Source organism: Phalacrocorax aristotelis, chromosome W, assembly GCF_949628215.1.
Source record: "Phalacrocorax aristotelis chromosome W, bGulAri2.1, whole genome shotgun sequence".
NCBI classification, from domain to species: Eukaryota; Metazoa; Chordata; class Aves; order Suliformes; family Phalacrocoracidae; genus Phalacrocorax; species Phalacrocorax aristotelis.
The window spans coordinates 10934540-10955509 of NC_134310.1; the positions used below are offsets into that span (position 1 = coordinate 10934540).

A 20970-nucleotide genomic window follows, 5' to 3' on the forward strand; every position below is an offset into this window, starting at 1 on the left:
AAAGGATGGATTTTGCTGTCTGTGTAAACCTCCAATTTTCATTTGCTTTGAGAGTTCTGGATATTAAAAGAATGCTCTGACAGGCTGTAGGAGTGATATCCTGTCCAATGAAGCTAATGGCACAAAACCTACTGAACGATTGAGATTTCACTCCATGGTTGCAGAGAGCAGAAATTTTGTTTCTAATTCATATTCAAAGTGTGCACAGGTCTTTCTCAAATACTTGGAGGAAGAAATGTTGAGGCTTTTCTTAGGATTTTATTCTGGGATTTTTCTTCTTTTATTGAAAACATTGATTGTTCAGTAATTTTTACTTTTTGCAATGTAGTTTCCTGGTAAATCCACTTCTCTTATTTCATGAGCAGGGAGGAAGGTAAATTGGGCTTTGAAAGTGGGATCCTGCCATATATATGCAAGCAAAATGCCTCCCTGAATTAACTGAGGAGGTTTGCCTTCATGGGGACTTCAGAATGAGGAGCCTTTAAGTAGAAAATATCCCTTAGCCATGACTGAACTCGATATTTCTGTTGAACTTAAGGTAATCTATCAGAATTTTTCTGATCAGCCTTTTTTACTGTCTTGTCTTGAGTCATTTTTTTAATGACATCTATTATCAGATTGAAATGGCGATTGAGACACTGCAAAAGTCTGATGGTCTTTCTACTCACAGAAGCTCTCTTCTCAACAGCCATGTAAGTTTTCTCTTCTTTCATGAAAGCTAATCTGTTGCTTGTTCTGCATGCTTAGCCTGTGTCTAAATGTTTGTTTTAATTTATTGCTACTTTTTGCTTTTAATCTTTCCATTTTAGTTGCTTGTAATCTACATCTTCTGTCACTATATTTTGTCAGGTTAAGTGTCATGAGATATTGCAGAATGCATTTGTTTTCTAGGTTCTGTGTTGTGTTAACATAGCTTAACATATTTGCCTGTTCTGCAGGTCCTAATGTAAATGTAAAAATAATAATAAAATAATTCTTGATTAGTCTAGGTTTGACATTTTAAAATAATTTTCTACAATTTGAGTACCCAAAATAATAATTTAGGAGCAGGTGAAGGGGGAAAGAAGCAGCACACACTTTGAATAAAAAAATATTATTTAGATTTCTTTTTAAATATTTCTATTAATCTGAATAAGTTTATTATATGATAAGAATTCTGAAGATCCATTTGATGAGATTGAAAAAATTTAAACAATCTGTTAGTCTCCAATATGTTTTATACTTCTACCTCCTGCTTTGTTCTGTCTTTGCAAATCCTGTAGTCCGGAATCTTCCATAAGAGAAAGCTGAAGATGTTTGCGTAAAAAGATGGTTGCAAATATAGTGGTAAAGCCATTAAATAGAACTTTTAGGTAAAGGAGAAAGGCTCAAAGTTTAATCTTCAGTTTGTTTTTAAACAGGGATGGTCTTTCTTTAAATATTATGTAAACAACATGTTTTTCTCTTCAGTTGGTATAAATAGTTTTGTATTTTTTAATGTTGCTAAATTTCTATACATACTGCATCCTTATTGCTTTTTAGCCTTACTAACCAACATAAACTTACATATTTTTTTCAGGTTCTTGTATTCCTTTACCAAAGAAATGTAAATATTGATTGTGATATGAACGTATGAGTATATTGGGTAGAGGCTATACACTTATTTTGATTTGTTGACATCCCCGCCCCTCCAAGAATGTGGTAATATGGAGGTGAAAACCAAAATTCTTTTGTGAAACTTTATCACCATGGTAGAAAAAGACAGCAGGAGCCAGTACAATTTCTTGGAAGAGAATTTACTTTTCCTAGAAAATGCTAAAATTGGGTGAGGGAAACTGAATGCTGTAAAATGTGAAGGATTTTCAATCAATTTGGATGCTTTTAAAATAATTGTTTCAATGTTAAGACAACCTACAAATATGCTAAAATTATTTTACTGTCATAATTAAATGGATGAGATTTGTGGTTTTGTCATGGTTCAGCCTCAGCTGGCAACTGAACACTGCAGTATCTGTCGTGGGGGTTTGAGTGGCCGCAGTGCTCATTGCTGGGGTTGGAGGAGCTGCAGTATCTGTCGTGGGGGATTGGGTGGCTGCAGTGCTCGTCACTGGGGTTGGAGTAGCTGCAGTATCCGTCGTGGGGGGTTGGGTGGCCGCAGTGCTTGTCACTGGGGTTGGAGTAGCTGCAGTGTCTGTCCTGGGGGTTTGAGTGGCCGCAGTGCTTGTCACGGGGGTTGGAGTAGCTCCCTTCTCTTTCCCTTGGGGGTACTGAATAGTGTTAAATAGGGCTCGATAGGCATAAGCCAGGCCCCAGCACATGGCAGTGATTTGTATCTCTCTGGAATTGCCAGGGTCACAACAAACTTCCTCCAAATATTCTACTACTTTTTCAGGATTCTGCACTTGTTCAGGGGTGAAGTCCCACAACACTGGGGGTGCCCACCATCTTAGGCATTTGCCCATACTATCCCACATACCCTGCTACGCATAGCTATTGAGCCTTGGGGCAGATCTCTGGATGATATTCTTAAATTGCTTATTAACCTTGGACAGAACTGACACCATCTGCCAAAGCAATGTCAACAGATGTATCTTGACTACACAAGGATGTTCAAGATACTGAAAAGTTGTTGTAATGAAGGAGGAGACATTATATAAGATGGTAGCTAAGGTGCCATTCTGTATTTCCTCCATAAAAAACCTCTCAGAGGAGGAGGTATAATTGCTAATTGTCTCCATGAGGTGGTAGCCGAAGTACAGTAACGGCTTCCATGCAAGACCCAAATAACTGATAACAGTCAAGGCCAGTGTTTTAATAACAAGTCTCCTAGGCAAAACATCTCTAATCACTGCAGAGCACAGCAAACTGACAAAACCAACAGCAAGTCTTAACATGTACTTTACAATCAGCATGGTAAAGACTGGACAAACTAATACCGAGAGCAGATGAATCAATGCTGTGACCAGCAACTGTTATTATCTCAAACCCTTCGTGCCCCACGTTGGGCGCCAAAAAATAGACTGTCGTGGTTCAGCCTCAGCTGGCAACTGAACACCACGCAGCCACTCGCTCACTTCCCCCCCCCACCCCTGTGGGATGGGGAAGAAAATTGGACGAGCAAAAGAACTTGTGGGTTGAGATAAGCACAGTTTAATGATTACAATAAAATGATAATAATAGTACCAATGATTATGATAATAATGACAATAATGTTAATATAATAAAATGGAAGAGGAAGGTAAAGGGGAAAAAAGGGGAAAAAAAAAACCACGGAAACACGAACGATACAACTGCTCACCACCCGCCGCCCGACGCCGCCCGTCCCCAAGCCGCGATTGCCTCCTCCTCCCCCGGCCAGCCCCTCCCATTTAACATACTGAGCATGACGTTACATGATATGGAATATCCCTTTGGTTGGTTTGAATCCGCTCTCTTAGCTGTGCCCCCTCCTCTCCCGGCTTCTTGTGCACCCAGCAGAGCATGGGAAGCTAGAAATGTCCTTGACTAGTACAAGCGCTACCCAGCAACAGCCCAAACATCTGTGTGTTATCTCAACAGGTTTTTTTTTTCCATGCTAATTTCAAAGCACAGCACTATACCAGCTAGAGTGAAGAAAATTAACTCTATCCCAGCTAAAACCATGACAGGTTTTTTTTGAAAATGCAAAAAACCTGTTTTAAAACTTAGATATACAAAGACTTGATAAGTCTGCCTTGAATCTGACAAGGAAGTCCATAATCTTCACACTGAAAACAATAAGAATTAAAGGACAAGCTTTTCTACATCAGAAAACTGTATGTCCTGTGTCGTGCACTGGTTAAAAGATCATGGAGTAGATCCTCCTAGAAGATACGTCGAGGCATACGGATGACAGGGAGGTGATTAGAGACAGCCAACATGGCTTCAGCAAGGGCAAATCGTGGGTGACTAATCTAGTGGCCTTCTACGATGGAGTGACTGCATTGGTAGACAAGGGAAGAGCTACGGATGTCACCTACCTGGACATCTGTAAAGCCTTTGATACAGTACCCCACAACATCCTGGCCACTAAATTGGAGAGATATGGGTTTGATGGATCGACTGTGAGATGGATAAGGAACTGACTGGATGGCCATGTCCAAAGAGTTACAGTCAGTGGTTGTGTCCAAATGGAGATCAGTAATGAGTGGTGTCCCTGAAGGGTCTGTACTGGGACCAATACCATTTAGTATCTTCATCAGTGTCAGAGAGTATGATAGAGTAGGTCCGGGGAGGGCCATGAAAATGATCAGAGGGCTGGAACACCTACCTCTCCTGTGAAGAAAGACTGAGAGAGTTGAGGTTGTTCAGCCTGGAGAAGAAAAGGCTCCAGGGAGATCTTATTGCAGCCTTTCAATATATAAAGAGGGCTTATAAGAAAGATGGAGAAAGACTTTTTACCAGGGCCTGTAGTGACAGGACAAAGGGCAATGGTTTTAAACTAAAGAAGGGTAGATTTAGATTGGACATATGGAGGAAATTTTTTATTATGAGGGTGGTGAAACAATGGAACAGGTTGCCCAGAAAAGTTGTGGGTGCCCCATCCCTGGAAGTATTCAAGGTCAGGGTGGATGGGGCTTTGAGTGACCTGATCTAGTTGAGGGTATCCCTGCCCATGGCAGGAGTTGGACTGAATGATCTTTGAAGGCCCCTTCCAACATAGAATTCTATGATTCTATGAAAATATCTTCCTAATAATGAGATTTGCATCTGTCTCTTATGGTAGTCTTATCCTGATGTTTCTTAATTGTTCTGAGGTATTTTCAAAACTACTGAAAGACAAATAGAAGGATCTATTGTTGAATCTGTGAAAAAAAAAAGACCTCCATGCATCTTGCTGTAATAATTGTTCTTTCCTAGCCTCAGTGATTTTGGAAGAAATTAATGGAACCCAGATCAAACTTACTGGATGTTTTCCCTATTTTTAAAAGCATTTCTTGAATTATGATGCAAATAAAGACAGTAAATATGGTTTTCATAGAATCGTTAAGGTTGGAAAAGACCCTTAAGATCATTGAGTCCAACTGCTAACCTATCACTGCCGAGTCCACCACTAAACCATATCCTCAAGCACCACATCTACCCTACTTTTCAATACCTCCAGGGATGGAGACTCCACCACCTCTCTGGGCAGCCTGTTCCAATGCCTGACAACCCTTTTGGTGAAGAAGTTTTTCCTAATATCCAACCTAAACCTCCCCTGGCGCAGCTTGAGGCCATTTCCTCTCGTCCTATCGCTTGTTACTAGGGAGAAGAGACCGACCCTCGCCTCGCTACAACCTCCTTTCAGGTAGTTGTAGAGAGCGATAAGGTCTCCCCTCAGCCTCCTCTGCTCCAGAACAAACAACCCCAATTCCCTCAGCCGCTCCTCATAAGACCTGCTCTCCAGACCCTTCACCAGCTTTTTTTGCCCTTCTCTGGACATGCTCCAGCAACTCATTGTCCTTCTCATAGTGAGGGGCCCAAAACCGAACACACTATTCAAGGTGCAGCCTCACCAGTGCTGAGTACAGGGGCACAATCACTTCCCTACTCCTGCTGGCCACACTATTACTGATACAAGCCAGGATGCTGTTGGCCTTCTTGGCCACCTGGGCACACTGCTGCCTCACGTTCAGCCGGCTGTCAACCAGCACCCCCAGGTCCTTCTCTGCCACTTTCCAGCCACTCTTCCCCAAGTCTGTAGCATTGCATGGGGTTGTTGTAACCCAAGTGCAGGACCCGGCACTTAGCCTTGTTGAATCTCGTACCGTTGGCTCCGGCCCAACGATCCAGCCTGTCCAGGTCCCTCTGTAGGGCCTTCCTGCCCTCCAGCAGGTCAACACTTCCACCCAGCTTGGTGTCATCTGCAAACTTACCCAGAGTGCACTCAATCCCCTCATCCAGAGCATCAATGAAGATATTGAACAGGACTGGCCCCAACACTGAGCCCTGGGGAACACCACTCGTGGCCAGCTGCCAACTGGATTTGACTCCATTCACCACAACTCTCTGGGCTTGGCTGTCCAGCCAGTTTTTAACCCAGCGCAGAGTGCACTTGTCCAAACCGTGAGCAGCCAGCTTCTCCAGGAGAATGCTGTGGGAGACAGTGTCAAAGGCCTTACTAAAGTCCAAATAGACAACGTCCACAGCCTTCCCCTCATCCACTAAGCGGGTCACCTTATCGTAGAAGGAGACCAGGTTAGTGAGGCAGGACCTCCCTTTCATATACCCATGCTGGCTGGGCCTGATCCCCTGGGTGTCCCGCATGTGCTGCGTAATGGTATTCAAGATGATCTGCTCCATGACCTTTCCCGGCACCGAGGTCAGGCTGACAGGCCTGTAGTTACCCGGATCCTCTTTCCGACCCTTCTTGTAGAGGGGCATCACATTCGCTAGTTTCCAGTCATCTGGGACCTCCCCGGTTGACCAGGACTGCTGATAAATGATGGAGAGTGGCTTGGCAAGCTCCTCTGCCAGCTCCCTCGGTATCCTCAGGTGGATCCCATCCGGCCCCATGGACTTGTGAACATCCAGGTGAAGGAGCAGGTCGGTGACTGCCACCTCTTCAACAACTGGGATGTCATTCTGCATACTATCTCCATTTCCCAGCACAGGGGCCTGACAACCCTGAATCTTAATCCTATTTTCTTCCTTAAGCTGGCATTTTGTTGCCTAATTTAATACCTGCCATTTTAATGATTTTTTCATTTTCCTCTGTTTCATTTCCTTTCCTGATTTCTTTCTGCATGTGATTGACTTAACTAATTTATAATCTGATTTTTTCTAAATATTGAGGTTTCATTGAAGTTGGAGTCAATTTACATGTTCTTTGTAAACCATTTCATACCATTCCAATGTTGTTTTATATTATAAATCAACAAGTCAGAAATCAAAGTCTGGACATTTCAATTTTAGAATTAGATTTCTGCAAATACAAAAATATGTTTAAGGTTGTCTGCAATAACTTTATCACGTCTGCAGATTATTTACCTTTTTACATGGTATTCAGCTATTGGCACTCTTCTTTCCAGTCTGTAACCTACCAAGTAATCACTTCAAGTTTTTGTTATTGAAATATCTTCACCCTAGAGCATAAATCTTTGTTTTGTACTTTTCTTGGGTTTTGCACTTTTCTTGAGTTTTGCTTTTCCATTGTTGGCTAATGCCAAGGCGTGGTTGAAAGAATATCTGGCAAATACAGATCATTAGTAAAATGCATTTAAATGAAACCTAATAAATTCTAATTCTTCTGGAAAAAAGTCTAATGCTATATTCAGAAGTTAATTGGGAAATAATTTTGTTTGTCAATAAATTTTTCCTTTGTGAGGTAAAATAGAAATATCTCATATTCCATTATCTAATTAGTATATATTAAATGGAAAGGTTGAAAGATATAATTAAGATATACTTAGGTGATTAGCGAAATGGTTTTGTTAATACAGTCAAGTAAAGTTAAAAGTTTACAATAATAGTTTTCCTAGGTTTTCTTTCAGAATTGTAAATGCTCAAGATAAAATACATTTGTGAATGATAAGACTTTTTCAATAATGCATCTACAACTTGATATAAGGATGATGAACTGCACTTTTTTGTTATGTTTATTTAAAGTGCAACATTATCTGCATCCATCTTGGAACCAGTTAGATCTTGCTTCTCCTGCATCTTTACATAGAGCTCTTGTTTAGAAATCTAAGCATGATAGTTCTGGTGATGTTTTCTGTAAGAAAGTAAACATAAAGATGGTCCTTGAAAGGTCTGGAGTAAATGTTTTCTTAATTTTTTTTTTCCATTTTTCATGTATTGTGCTTGGTAAATTGCTCACAACTGACTTAAACAGAACTGTATGCCCATTATATTCATTATAATCTAAATTTTACTAGTAGTTCTGCAATAAAGAAGGGTCGGAGTGGAAACATATTTAACGAGTAATGGGCATTAATATATTGATATTCATGTTCCTTAAATGACAATTTATATTGAACATTAGTAGAACAGAATTTGTTCAGCAATCTATTAGTCAATAATCCTGCATAGTAGCATATTAAATGTCACATAAACTTTATATATCTTTTACTGCACTTTAAACACATATTTTGGTCATATTAATTCCTTTGGTGGGCTAAATTGAAATGGATTATACAACTGTGTGAGGCTCCAGCATATTGGAATAAAATTTTGTTCCAAATGCCAAAAACAAATCCATGGCTTGGGGATTTATTGGATGCTCAAACTAAGCCCAGAATTTTGGTAAGATTTGTGAACCTGGAAAATTTGGATGTTCATGCTGATTCATTTTGGTATAATTACTTTCTTAGGTAATTAAGTAGTAAATGAGAGCAGAAAACAAAACGGGAATTTTTCAAGCTGAAATTAAAGGGAAATTCCAAGGATATGAAACCATGGGGGGAGGGGGGTGTAAGCTAGGTAAAATATTAGCATCCCCAAAAAATTGAAAACACAGAATTTACGTAGGACCACTATAAAAATATTTCCATTTTATTTTGCTGTTCTCCTATACTGTTAGATGTCATTAAAGTGACCATTTTACTTGGGTTTTGTGTGCATGTTAGTTACTATTTGTTCTATACAAAGGTACAATGATGTATTAGAAACTGTTTGCCTACATGCTTCCAAAATTGCTCACCAAAATTCTACGTTAAATTACACAGGGGGGAAAAAAAAAAAGAATACTAATTCTGTTTCACTTTGAAGCAAACAGGCTACAGCAGAAAGGGATTGGGCCCATAATATTTTATAGATGCACCAGTTATTTCTCATGTCATCTAGATTGCTTGTCACTTTATATTTTGTAGTTTCTTCTTTGTTTTTGGAAGAAAATAAGCCCTATTCAGTTAAATGAAGTACTGGGTGGTTTTTTTTCATTTGTATGCTTTTAATTTCAGGTGAAGAGAAATAGTATAACATTCCAGTATTAAAAATATATTAACTTACTCCTTTTAGTTTTTTTCCTGCAATTAATATAAATTACATTGATTATTTTATTTCCTTGGAGTTCCAACAATTCATCTCCAAAGCACAAATAACTTCATAAAATGTTAATGCATGGTACTGAATCTGAAATATTTTTAGAAGTGGAGCTATCTGAGGTCATAAGTGCAGTGAGTTTTGTTATTTACTTGTAATTCTAAAAGATACTAAGGCATCATGGCATATCTAGCATTGAAAGAGATTTAGATTATATTTGCTTGAAGAACAAAGTCACTGTATTAAACAAGCCTTAAGAGTGGTCTAAAATTTATCAGAGGTCTGTGTTGTACAATTAAGTTTTTTTTTTAGTAGAGTAACACTGAATTTACATATGTTCACTCTTTCATGTTTGATATAGCTCCAATGGCTTTTAGACAACTATGAAACCGCAGAAGGAGTGAGTCTTCCCAGAAGTACCCTTTACAACCATTACTTACGTCATTGTCAGGAGCACAAGTTAGATCCAGTCAATGCTGCCTCCTTTGGAAAACTCATACGGTCAATCTTCATGGGATTACGAACCAGAAGACTGGGAACCAGGTTTGCATTAATGAAATCTTAAAGTAAAATAGAAAATGTCAATAATAATTGTGAACGTGAAGCTTGTATGCTAAAAACAAGCAAGCAAGCAAACAAATAAAAATATTTTAAACCTTACTGTTAAGGGAGTTGCCTAATCCAGTGGACTTCAGGGCCCAGAGAACTCCCAGTCTGCTATAGCCATATTCTCTGTGTACTCTTAAGACCCAGATATCTTTCATCTCAGCCCAGTGGATGCAGCTACTGCTGTTCCCAATTGCAGGTCCAGCTAATAGTGAGACTGAACATGTGTTCCAAAGATGCAGATAAACACACACAACACTAACACAGCTAACCACACAAGCTAACGCAGAGCAATGCCTTTACCAGCGTCCACATAGACACCAATAGCATTCAGATAAACATGAATGCAGATAGCCCAAATCTGTTCTTCTTCTCCAGCTATCAGGACTGAAGCTGACTAGTGAAACATACACAAACCCTCACTCACTCACAAGCATACCCCATTTATGGAATCGTTTTATTCACCGTGCCTGCATAAGTCATTTATTTGTGTTTTACTTTCCTTATTCTATTTAAATGAAGTCTAAGAGTAAAGTGCTGGAAAATATAGTTTAAGTGAACTGATTTCCAGAAGCTAGTGGAGTTAGAGTTATACCAGTTTAATATTAGAGTGAGAGGAAAGTTAAGCCTAACTTTTATGTACTTTTATGTACTATAGGCAAATTGTGAAGTGGGTATGACATATATGCATAAAACATGTTATTTTTGTTCTTTCATAAAGGGGGAACTCCAAATACCATTATTATGGGATTCGTGTCAAACCAGATTCTCCCCTTAATCGGCTACAAGAGGACATGCAATATATGGCTATGAGACAGCAACCCATGCAGCAGAAACAGAGGTACCGTGTTAAAAGAAACTACTTTTTCATATTTCTACTTGTTGGTGACTTACCTGTCCTCATTTATGTAGCAAAGATGAACCTGTAATGAAGATTTTATCTTGTGAAAAATAAAGGTCTGTCAGATCTGCAGTTGATATCACTGGAGTCTGATATCAGTAGACATGAGAGAGCACATACCTAAAAACTCATAAATTTAAAAAAAGTGATAATAAAAGTAAAATATCATGCAATTCTTCTGAACAGACACTTCTTGGCAGTCTCAGGTTATTTTCCCACAAGCTGGAAAAAAAGTAATAGGAGCTTTGAATTTCAAATTCTGTTGTACGCTTTCATTACTTTAATCAGCACATATATAAAATGATAGAAGAGCTTGTGATTAGGTTTAACTTTGTGTTGATTTCCTTCTCCTGGAAAGAACTGGTGTATCAAAACCCTGGCCTTGAGGAGAGACTTGGGCCTCTCCTGGGCTCTTCCTGGAATAATCCCATGGGAGACGGCCCTACAGGGCAAAGGGGTCCAGGAGATCTGGTTGATGGAGAGCGATAAGGTGTCCCCTCAGCCTCCTCTGCTCCAGAGTAAACAACCCCAGTTCCCTCAGCCTCTCCTTATAAGACATGCTCTCTAGACCCTTCACCAGCTTTTTTGCCCTTCTCTGGACACGCTCCAGCAACTCATTGTCCTTCTCATAGTGAGGGGCCCAAAACCGAACACAATATTCAAGGTGCAGCCTCACCAGTGCCGAGTACAGGGGCACAATCACTTCCCTACTCCTGCTGGCCACACTATTACTGATACAAGCCAGGATGCCGTTGGCCACCTTGTCCACCTGGGCACACTGCTGCCTCACGTTCAGCCGGCTGTCAACCAGCACCCCCAGGTCCTTCTCCGCCAGGCAGCTCTCCAGCCACTCTTCCCCAAGCCTCTATCATTGGATGGGGTTGTTGTGACCAAAGTGCAGGACCAGGCACTTGACCTTGTTGAAACTCATAAAATTGGCCTCAGCCCATCCATCCAGCCTGTCCAGGTCCCTCTGTAGAACCTTCTTACCCTCAAGCAGATTGACACTCCTGCCCAACTTGGTGTCTTCTGCAAACTTACTGGGGGCGCACTCGATCCCCTCATCGAGATCATTGATAAAGATATTAAACAAGAGTGTCCCCAACAATGAGCCCTGGGGAACCTTGCTCATGACTGGCGCCAACTGGATTTAGCTCCATTCACCACAACTCTCTGGGCTCGGCCATCCAGCCAGTTTTTTAACCAGCGAAGAATACATCTGTCCAAGCCATGAGCCGCCAGCTTCTCTAGGACGATGCTGTGGGAGACAGTATCAAAGGCTTTACTAAAGTCCAGGTAGATAACATCCACATCCTTTCCCTCATCCATGAGGTGGGTCACCTGGTCATAGAAGGAGATCGGGTTGGTCAGGCAGGACCTGCCTTTCATGAACCCATGCTGACTGGGCCTGATCCCCTGATTCTCCTGCACGTGCTTGGTGAGCTCACTCAAGATGTATCGCTCCATAATTTTCCCTGGTACCGAGGTCAGGCTGACAGGCCTGTAGTTCCCCAAAGCCGCCTTCTGGCCCTTTCTGTAGATGGCTGTCACATTAGCAAGCCTCCAGTCATGTGGGACCTCCCCTGTTAACCAGGACTGCTGATAAATGATGGAGAGTGGCTTGGCAAGCTCCTCCGCCGGCTCACTCCCATCCGGCCCCATAGACTCGTGAGTGTCCAGGTGGAGCAGCAGATCGTAAACTGCTTCCTCCTGGATTACGGGGGGTTTATTCTGCCGTCCATCCCTGCCTTCCAGATCAGGGGGCTGAATACCCCGGGGGTAACTGGTGTGACGGTTAAAGACTGAGGCAAAGAAGGCATTTAGTACCTCAGCCTTTTCCTCATCCTCAGTTGCAATGTTCCCCTCTGCGTCCAATAGAGGATGGAGATTCTCTTTGGTTCTCTTTTTGTTGTTAATATATTTGTAAAAACATTTTTTGTTATCCTTTACAACAATGGCCAGGTTGAGCTCTATCTGGGCTTTTGCCTGTCTAATTTTCTCCCTGCAAGACCTAACAAGGTCTCTGTACTCTTCTCGTGTTGCCTGTCCCTTCTTCCAAAAGTGGTAGACTCTCCTTTTTTTCCTGAGTGCCAGCAAAACCTCTCTGTTCAGCCAGGCCCATCGTCTTCCCCGCTGGTTTGTCTTGCGGCACTTGGGGACAGCCTGCTCCTGCGCCTGCAAGACTTCCTTCTTGAAGAAAGCCCAGCCTTCCTGGACTCCTTTGCCCTTCAGGACTGCTTCCCAAGGGACTCTCCCAACCAGTGCTCTGAACAGGCCAAAGTCTGCCCTCTGTAAGTCCATAGTAGTGGTTCTGCTGACCCCTCTTCCTACTTCACCAAGAATTGAGAACTGAGTCATATCATGGCCGCTAAGCCCAAGAGCGCCTCTGACCACATCTCCCACCAGTCCTTCTCTGTTTGTGAACAGCAGGTCAAGCGAGGCAGCTCCCCTGGAGGCTCACTTACCAGCTGCGTCAGGAAGTTATCCTCCACACGCTCCAGGAACCTCCTAGACTGTTTCTTCTCTGCTGTGTTGTATTTCCAGCAGACATCTGCTAAATTGAAGTCCCCCACAAGAACAATTGTGATTGTGATACTTCCGCCAGCTGCTTGTAGAACGCTTTCATCTACGTCTTCATCCTGGTTGGGTGGTCTATAACAGACCCCCAGCAGGATATCTGTCTTGCTGGCCTTCCCCCTCATCCTTACCCATAAGCTCTCGACCTTATAATCACAATTGCTGGGCTCTATGCAATCGAAGCACTCCCTAACATATAGAGCCACCCCACCACCTCTCCTTCCTTGCCTATTCCTTCTGAAGAGCTTATAGCCATCCATTGCAGCACTCCAGTCGTAAGAGTCATCCCACCATGTCTCTGTGATGGCGACTAAGTCATAGCTATCCCACTGCAGAATGGCTTCCAGCTCCTCCTGTTTGTTGCCCATGCTGCGTGCATTGGCATAGATGCACTTGAGCTGGGCTACCGGTTTCACCCCCAACCCTGGTGCACCAACCCTAGGCTCCTCTCTAGTGGGCCTGGCTACATCCCCTTCCCCCTTTGAACCTTGTTTAAAGCCCTCTCGATGAGCCCCGCCAAGTCATGTGCAAGAATCCTTTTCCCCCTTTGAGATAGGTGAACTCCATCTGCCGCCAGCAGGCCCAGTGCCATGTAAATCTCCCCATGATCAAAAGAACCCAAAATTCCACCAGTGACACCAGACTCTGAGCCATGTTTTAATCAGATGAGTCTTCCTGTTCCATTCAGTATTCTTCTTCCCTGCCACTGACGGGATTGAGGAAAACACTACCTGCACTCCCGATCCTTTGAGCAGTCGCCCCAGTGCCCTGAAGTCCCTTTTGATTGCTCTTGGGCTTCTCTCTGCAACCTCATCACTGCCCACCTGCACAACCAGTAGCGGGTAGCAATCAGAGGGCCGTACCAGACCAGGGAGTTTCCTAGTAACATCTCTGACCCGAGCCCCAGGGAGACACCCTGTGGGATGGGTCTGGTCAGCATATTGGGCCCTCTGTCCCCCTCAGAAGGGACTCGCCTACAACAATTACCCTCCTTTTCTTCCTAACAGAGGCGGTCATAATGCGTGGGGCTGACTGACTCCCCCTAGGCACCCCCCCCCAGATGGACCTTCACCTACATCCTCATTTGCCTGACCCTCAAGTTCCACAGCCCCGTATCTGTTGTGTAAGGGCAGCTGGGAAGGTGAGGGAGGCCGGGAGGGGATTCACCTGCCACCCTGAGCAGGGACCTGTTTCCCTTCCCCCCCATCTCTTAGGTTCCCTCCTATTGCTTGGTGGCAAGAGGGTAGGGGATTCGCTGCTTCTTGTGGAGCATCTTGTGGAGCCTCCATCTGCTGCCTTGATAGGGTGTGGCTCCACCAATCTATCTCCCTCTCACACTCCCTGATGCTCCTTAACCTCTCCACTTCCTCTTTCAGCTCTGCCACCAGGCAGAGTAGATCATCCACCTGGTCACACCGCAAGCAGCTGTTGTCTCTGCTGCCCTCAGGTACAACTGCCAGGCTCAGGCACTCCCTGCAGCCAGAGACCTGGACAGCTGCATGTTTATGTGAGGGCTCCACCTGAGTTGCCACGTTCCTTCTGGCAGTGTGTCATGGTTCAGCCTCTGTCGGCAACTAAACACCACGCAGCCGCTCACTCACTCCCCCCACCCCTGTGGGATGGGGAAGAGAATCGGAAGAGCAAAAGAACTTGTGGGCTCAGATAAGTACTGTTTAATAATTACAATAAAAATAATAATTATAAAAATAATGATTATGATAATATAATAAAACGGAAAAACAAAAAAAAGGGAAAAAACCAGAAACACAAACGATACAACCGCTCACCACCTGCCGACCGACGCTGCCCATCCCTGAGCCGCGATTGCTTCCTCCCCCCCCAGACAGCTCCTCCCAGTTAACATACTGGGCATGACGTTACATAATATGGAATATCCCTTTGGTCAGTTTGAATCCGCTCTCTTAGCTGTGCCCCCTCCCCTCCCGGCTTCTTGTGCACCTGGCAGAGCATGGGAAGCTAGAAACGTCCTTGACTAGTATAAGCGCTACCCAGCAACAAAAACATTGGTGTGTTATCAACATTGTTTTCATACTAAGTCCAAAGCACAGCACTATGCCAGCTGCAGTGAAGAAAATTAACTCTCTCCCCGCTAAAACCATGACACAGTGGTTCTCAGGCAAGTGGAGACCATAGCTAGGCCCTCTCCTGGTGTGGGGCCAATGACCACGAGCTGAGTTACTCGTTCGAGCCTGGTTTGCGAACTGCTGCGCAAACTGCCGCGCAAACTGCCGCAGCACACCCTTCTGACAGGCCACGCCCTGTTCGCCATGCTCCCGGGGGTCTGCTTTTGTACGTGTGGGGGTTTAGCTGCCTTGGCTCTTGTCTCCGCCCATGCTGAGTCAGAGCTGCCTCACATATACATTTAAGAAGTTTGGTATATATCTGTATATTTCTATAAAATGTATCTTACATTATTCAGAACTCTAGCATGCTTTAGCGCAAGATGAAGGACTTAATACCATAGTGTGAATCATTAGGAGTAATCTTTCTTATTTTCCACTTTTATTAATGTTTCTAATTTTATTAAAAAACGCTTTAACATCTGTGCAATAATTCTCTAACAAGAAGACATTCGGAGCAAAGAGAATCTAAGAATCACAAATGTTTCCTTCTCCCTTCTGATTACTCAAACTGGGAAATGTTATTTATCTGTTGTCCTTTAGAATCAGCTGTCAACTGTGTTAGCTTTTTCTGTTCAGTTGTATCAAATTTACCCCTTCCACCAATCACATGTAATTGGAGAGACACTTCTTGTTCTTGACTTCTTGACAAACAGTGTAGGCTGAATTTATGCTACAGATCACTTTTCTTCATTCTTTCTTAATTTGAAAGGTCATGCAACTTTCCTACTTGTGACACATTGTATTGGGTATATGTAGCAAGGTTTTAGTAGTGGGTAAGGGGCTGTCCTGTGCCGGACACAGCTGGTTCCAGCTGGCTCGGCAATGGACCCAACGGAGGCCAAAGCTAAGCCAATCAACAAAGTTGGCGGTGCCTCTATGAAAACATACTTAAGATGGGGCTAAAAACACCAGACAAGCAGAGGAGGAGGGGAAAAGAGTGAGAAACAGCAGTACAAACACCAAGGTCAGAGAAGAAGGAGGGGGAGTTGGTGCGCCATGGCACCAGAACCAGTATTCACATAGCAGCTTGTGGAACAGACCACTCTGGAGCAGTTGGATATTTCGTGAAGGAAATGCAGCCCATGGAGAACCCATGCTGGAGCAAAGTGTGAGAAGCAAGGAGTAGCAGAGAGATACTATTATGTACTGACCATAACACCCTCCCACCCGCCTCCTTGAGCTGCTCATTGACTCACTGAAGGGACTGTATGTAGCAATAACAAGGTGGGGAGAAGAGGAGTCTGGAACGAAAGCATGAAGCTGAGCCTGGGAAAGGAGGGAGCTTGTTTCAATATTAGTCTTTTTGTGTCCTGCTACTCGAATTAGTAATTACATTTTTATTTTCATTGGCAATAAACTAACTTAATTTTACCCAAGTTGAGTCTATTTTGACCACAACAGTAATTAGTTAATAAAACGTATAATAGTAAAAAGCAATCTCCTGTCATTATCTTGACCCATGAGCTTTCTTGCTCCTGTCCTTCCTACTTTCTCCACCTGACCCACTAGGACAGGGGTTGTGAGTGGTTGATGGGAGGTTCACTGTTAGCCAAGGCTAACCCACCACAAACACGAATATATCCAAAGACATCTGCTAGAGGCATGCTTGTGTTTGGTGTTTGACATGAGCCTGAATTCAGGGTCTGAGATTTCAGGCATGAGTTTCAGTTGAGTAGCAATAATTGCTGAGCTAATTCAAAGGTGGTGCTGCTAGCTGCTGAGTCCCAGTTGTGGTCAACATGAGCTATGGGAGTGCTACTTCTCTGTTCCAATACAAAATAAAAAAAATAGTAAATGTGAACTACAGATGACTGTTGCCAACAGTCCCATCTCCCAGCTGAGAAAGTAGCTTGGACACAACAGACACAGATCAAGAGATTTAAAGCACCTTTGTACTGGAATAGAAGAGAAGAAATGCACAGGTAGGGACTTGCCTCACCTATATAGGTAACAGACCTGCCTTTCAACTGGAGCTGCTGTATGGCTCAGACTTCCAAATGGGAGGCTGGTTTGCCTTTGACATACTGCTGCTAGATGGTTTACGGGAAGGAAATGCCAGGATGTTTAAATAACTGAATTCACAGAATCACAAAATCACAGAATGGTTGAGGTTGGAAGGGACCTCTGGAGGTCTCCTTGTCCAACCCCCCCTGCTCAATCAGGACCACCTAGAGCCAGTTGCCCAGGACCGGGTCCAGATGGCTTTTAAACATCTCCAAGGAGGGAAACTCCACCACCTCCCTGGGCAACTTGCTCCAGTGCTCAGTCACCCTCACAGTGAAAAAGTGTTTCCTGACGTTCAGGACAGAACCTCCTGTGTTTCAATTTGTGCTCATTGCCTCTTCTGCTTTCACTGGGCACCACTGAAAAGATCCTGGCTCCATCTTCTTTTGCGCCTTCCCTTCAGGTATTCATATGCATTCATGAGATTCCCCCTGAGCCTTCTCTTCTCCAGGCTAAACAGTCCCAGCTCTCTCAGCCTTTCCTCACAGAAGAGACGCTCCGCTCCCTTAATCATCTTCACTACCCTTCGCTGGACTCTCCCCAATATGTCCATGTCTCTCTTGTACTGGGGAGCCCAGAACTGGACACAGGACCCCAGGCGTGGCCTCACCAGTGCTGAGTAGAGGGAAGGGATCATGCCTTTCCAGCTGATAGCAATGCTTTGCCTAATGCAGCCCAGGATACCATTGGACTTCTTTGCAGCAAGGGCACACTGCTGGCTCATGTTCAACTTGATGTCTGCGAGGACCCCCAGGTCCTTTTCCGGAAGCAGCACAGCCCTCTGGAGTATCAGATGTTCCTCCCATTTTTGGCGCTGTCTGCAAAGTTGCTGAGTGTATACTCTGCCCCATCATCCAGATCATTAATGAAGATGTTAAACAGGACTGGACCCAGTATTGACCCCTGGGGAACACTGCTAGTCACTAGACGTTTTGCCACTGATGACCACCCTCTGGGCCTGACCATTGTGGTGGGTTGACCTTGGCTGGCTGCCAAGTGCCCGCAAAGCCACTCAGCAGAACAGGGGAAAAAAAGACGACAAAATGCTTGTCGGTCAAGATAAGGGCAGGGAGATCATGCAGCAATTACTGTCACAGGGAAAACAGACTTGACTTGGGGAAATTAATTTAATGTATTGCCAATCAAACAGAGTTGAAAATGAGAAATAAGAACAATTTTTAAAAAAAAAAAAGCCTTCCTCCCAATCCTCGCTTCTTCCCAGGCTCAACTTCATTCCCAGCTCTTCTACCTCTTCCCCGCGAGCAACGCAGGGGGACGGGGAATGAGGGTTGCTGTCAGTTCATTATGCGTTGTCTCTGCCTCTCCTTCCTCCTCACGCTCTTCCCCAGCTCCATTGTGGGGTCCCACCCACGGGAGGCAGTCCTTCACAAACTTCTCCAATGTGGGTCCTTCCCACGGGCTGCAGTTCTTCATGAGCTGCTCCAGCGTGTGTCCTTTCCATGGGGTGCAGTCCTTCAGGAACAGACTGCTCCAATGTGGGTCCTCCACAAGGTCACAGGTCTTGCTAGAAAACCTGCTCCTGTGTGGGCTCCTCTCCACAGGCCACAGTTCCTGCCAGCATGGGCTCTCCATGGGCTGCAGCTTCCTTCAGGGCATATCCACCTGCTCTGGTGTGGGTTCCTCACGGGCTGCAGTGTGGTTATCTGCTCCACCATGGATCTCCATGGGCTGCAAGGGTGCAACCAGTGTCACCCTGTTCTTCACCACGGGCTGCAGGGGAATCTGTGCTCTGGTGCCTGAAGCACCTCCTCCCCCTCCTTCTTCACTGACCTTGGTGTCTGCATAGTTGCTTCTCTCACATATTCTCACTCTTCTCCCAGCTGCTGTTGCGCAGCAGGTTTTTTTACCCTTTCTTAAACATGTTATCACAGAGGTGACGAATGTCACTGATTGTCTCAGTTTTGGCCAGCGGTGGGTCTGCCTTGGAGCCAGCAGGAACTGGCTCTGACATGGGGACAGCTTCTGGTGTCTCCTCTCAGAAGCCGCCCCTGCAGCCCCCTGCTACCACAACCTTGCCACATAAACCCAATACAGCCATTCAGCCAGTTCTCAGTCTGCCTCACTGTCTGCTCATCCAACCCATAGTTCATTACCGCATCTACCAGGCCAGTCATTTCATTGCAGAAGTTGGTCAGGCATCACTTCCTGTCATGGTTTTGGCTGGGATAGAGCTAACTGTCTTTATAATAGCTAGTATGGGGGTATGTTTTGGGTTTGTGCTAAAAACAGCGTTGATAATGTGGAGATGTTTTAGTTGTTGCCAAGTAGTGCTTACACTAGTCAAGGACTTTTCCAGCCTCCCATGCTCTGCCAGGTGCACAAGAAGCCGGGAGGGGAGGGGGCACAGCCATGACAGCTGTTCCAAACCGGCCAAAGGGCTATTGCGTATCATATGACATCTTGCCCAGTATATTAACTGTGGGGAGTTGGCCGGGGGAAGCAGCGATTGTGGCTTGGGGTTCTGGCAGGGCGTCAGTCGGCGTGTGGTGAGCAGTTGCATCACTTGTTTTTTTTTTTCCCCTGGGTTTCATTTCTCTCTCTGTTGTTATTTTCTTTTTCATTATATCATCATCATCATTGCCATTATTATTATCATAATCAGCATTATTATTATTATCAAAGTCATTATTATTGTCATTACCATTATAACTATTACCCTTTTATTTTAATTATTAAACTGTTCTTATCTTAACCCACGAGTTTTCTTACTTTTGCTCTTCCGATTCAACACTATTCAGTACCCCCAAGGGGTAGAGAAGGCCCCTGAATCTAAAAAGACAAAGAAAAAGGAAACGACGAGCACTGAGACTGCGCCAACTCCGGCAACAGGCGCTGTGGCCACTTCAAACCCCCACGACAGAAAAAAGGACTGTCGTGGTTTAGCCCCAGTAAGCAACTAAGCACCACACAGCCGCTCGCTCACTCCGATACTCCAAAGAAAATGGAATTTTTTGAATTTTCTGTGAAGCCATAACAATGAACTATGCGAGCTTGGCAAAACAGAATTTGACGGCCAGAGACAGGATCTAAGGGATAAGGAAGCATTTGTTTTACGACTATATCCTTGAGGGGAGCTGAGAGACTGATCAAAGCAAACATCCTGCCTCAGAATATGCTGAGGATGGGGTGATGAAGTTTATAGTCAAGGAGAACAGCTAATTGGGATATTGATAAGAACTAAAACAAAGTGCCTTTTAGGTGAGCTACCCTCATTATAATACCAAAAATCACACCCATAGGCCAGAACACCCCCTACTCAAATAAGCCCCTTACTCTCTGAGCATGCATGGTAAATTAAAAGGGAGCTGTACCTTTAAGTTGAAGCAAGAAAGAAATTAACCAATTATTAGCTGAGGCACGTGAATATTAGCTGTGACTGAAACATTTAACTGTATAAATACCTTGTAGTTTCTCGGTGCGGGGTGCTAGCTTTGTGGAGTTACCACCTAGCACCAATCTGCGCGCAAAAACTGATTAAATAAAATCCCTCCGCTCTGTGTGTAGCTTGGCATTTTGCACACCGGGCGAACAAACGTGCTTTTTGGGATAACACTCCCACCCCAGTGGGATGGGGGAGAGAATCAGAAGAGCAAAAGTAAGAAAACTTGTGGGTTGAGATAAGAACAGTTTAATAATTAAAATGAAATAGTAATAGTAATAATGGTAATAATAATGATTATGATAATAATAATAATGATGCTGATAATGATGATAATGTAATGAAAAGGAAAATAACAAGAAAGAGAGAGAAAT

At 43.9% G+C, this 20970-nt stretch overlaps 1 protein-coding gene across 1 annotated transcript in view; it reads left to right on the top strand.

The window, feature by feature from the left end:
* LOC142049488 (transcription factor RFX3-like) overlaps positions 1-20970 on the top strand; it is a 257779-nt gene that overhangs the window by 179227 nt on the left and 57582 nt on the right. Inside the window, exons 5-7 of the mRNA XM_075077249.1 lie at positions 618-692; positions 9326-9507; positions 10292-10411. Coding sequence (XP_074933350.1) covers positions 618-692; positions 9326-9507; positions 10292-10411 — 377 coding nt within the window. The remainder of the gene's footprint in view (positions 1-617; positions 693-9325; positions 9508-10291; positions 10412-20970) is intronic.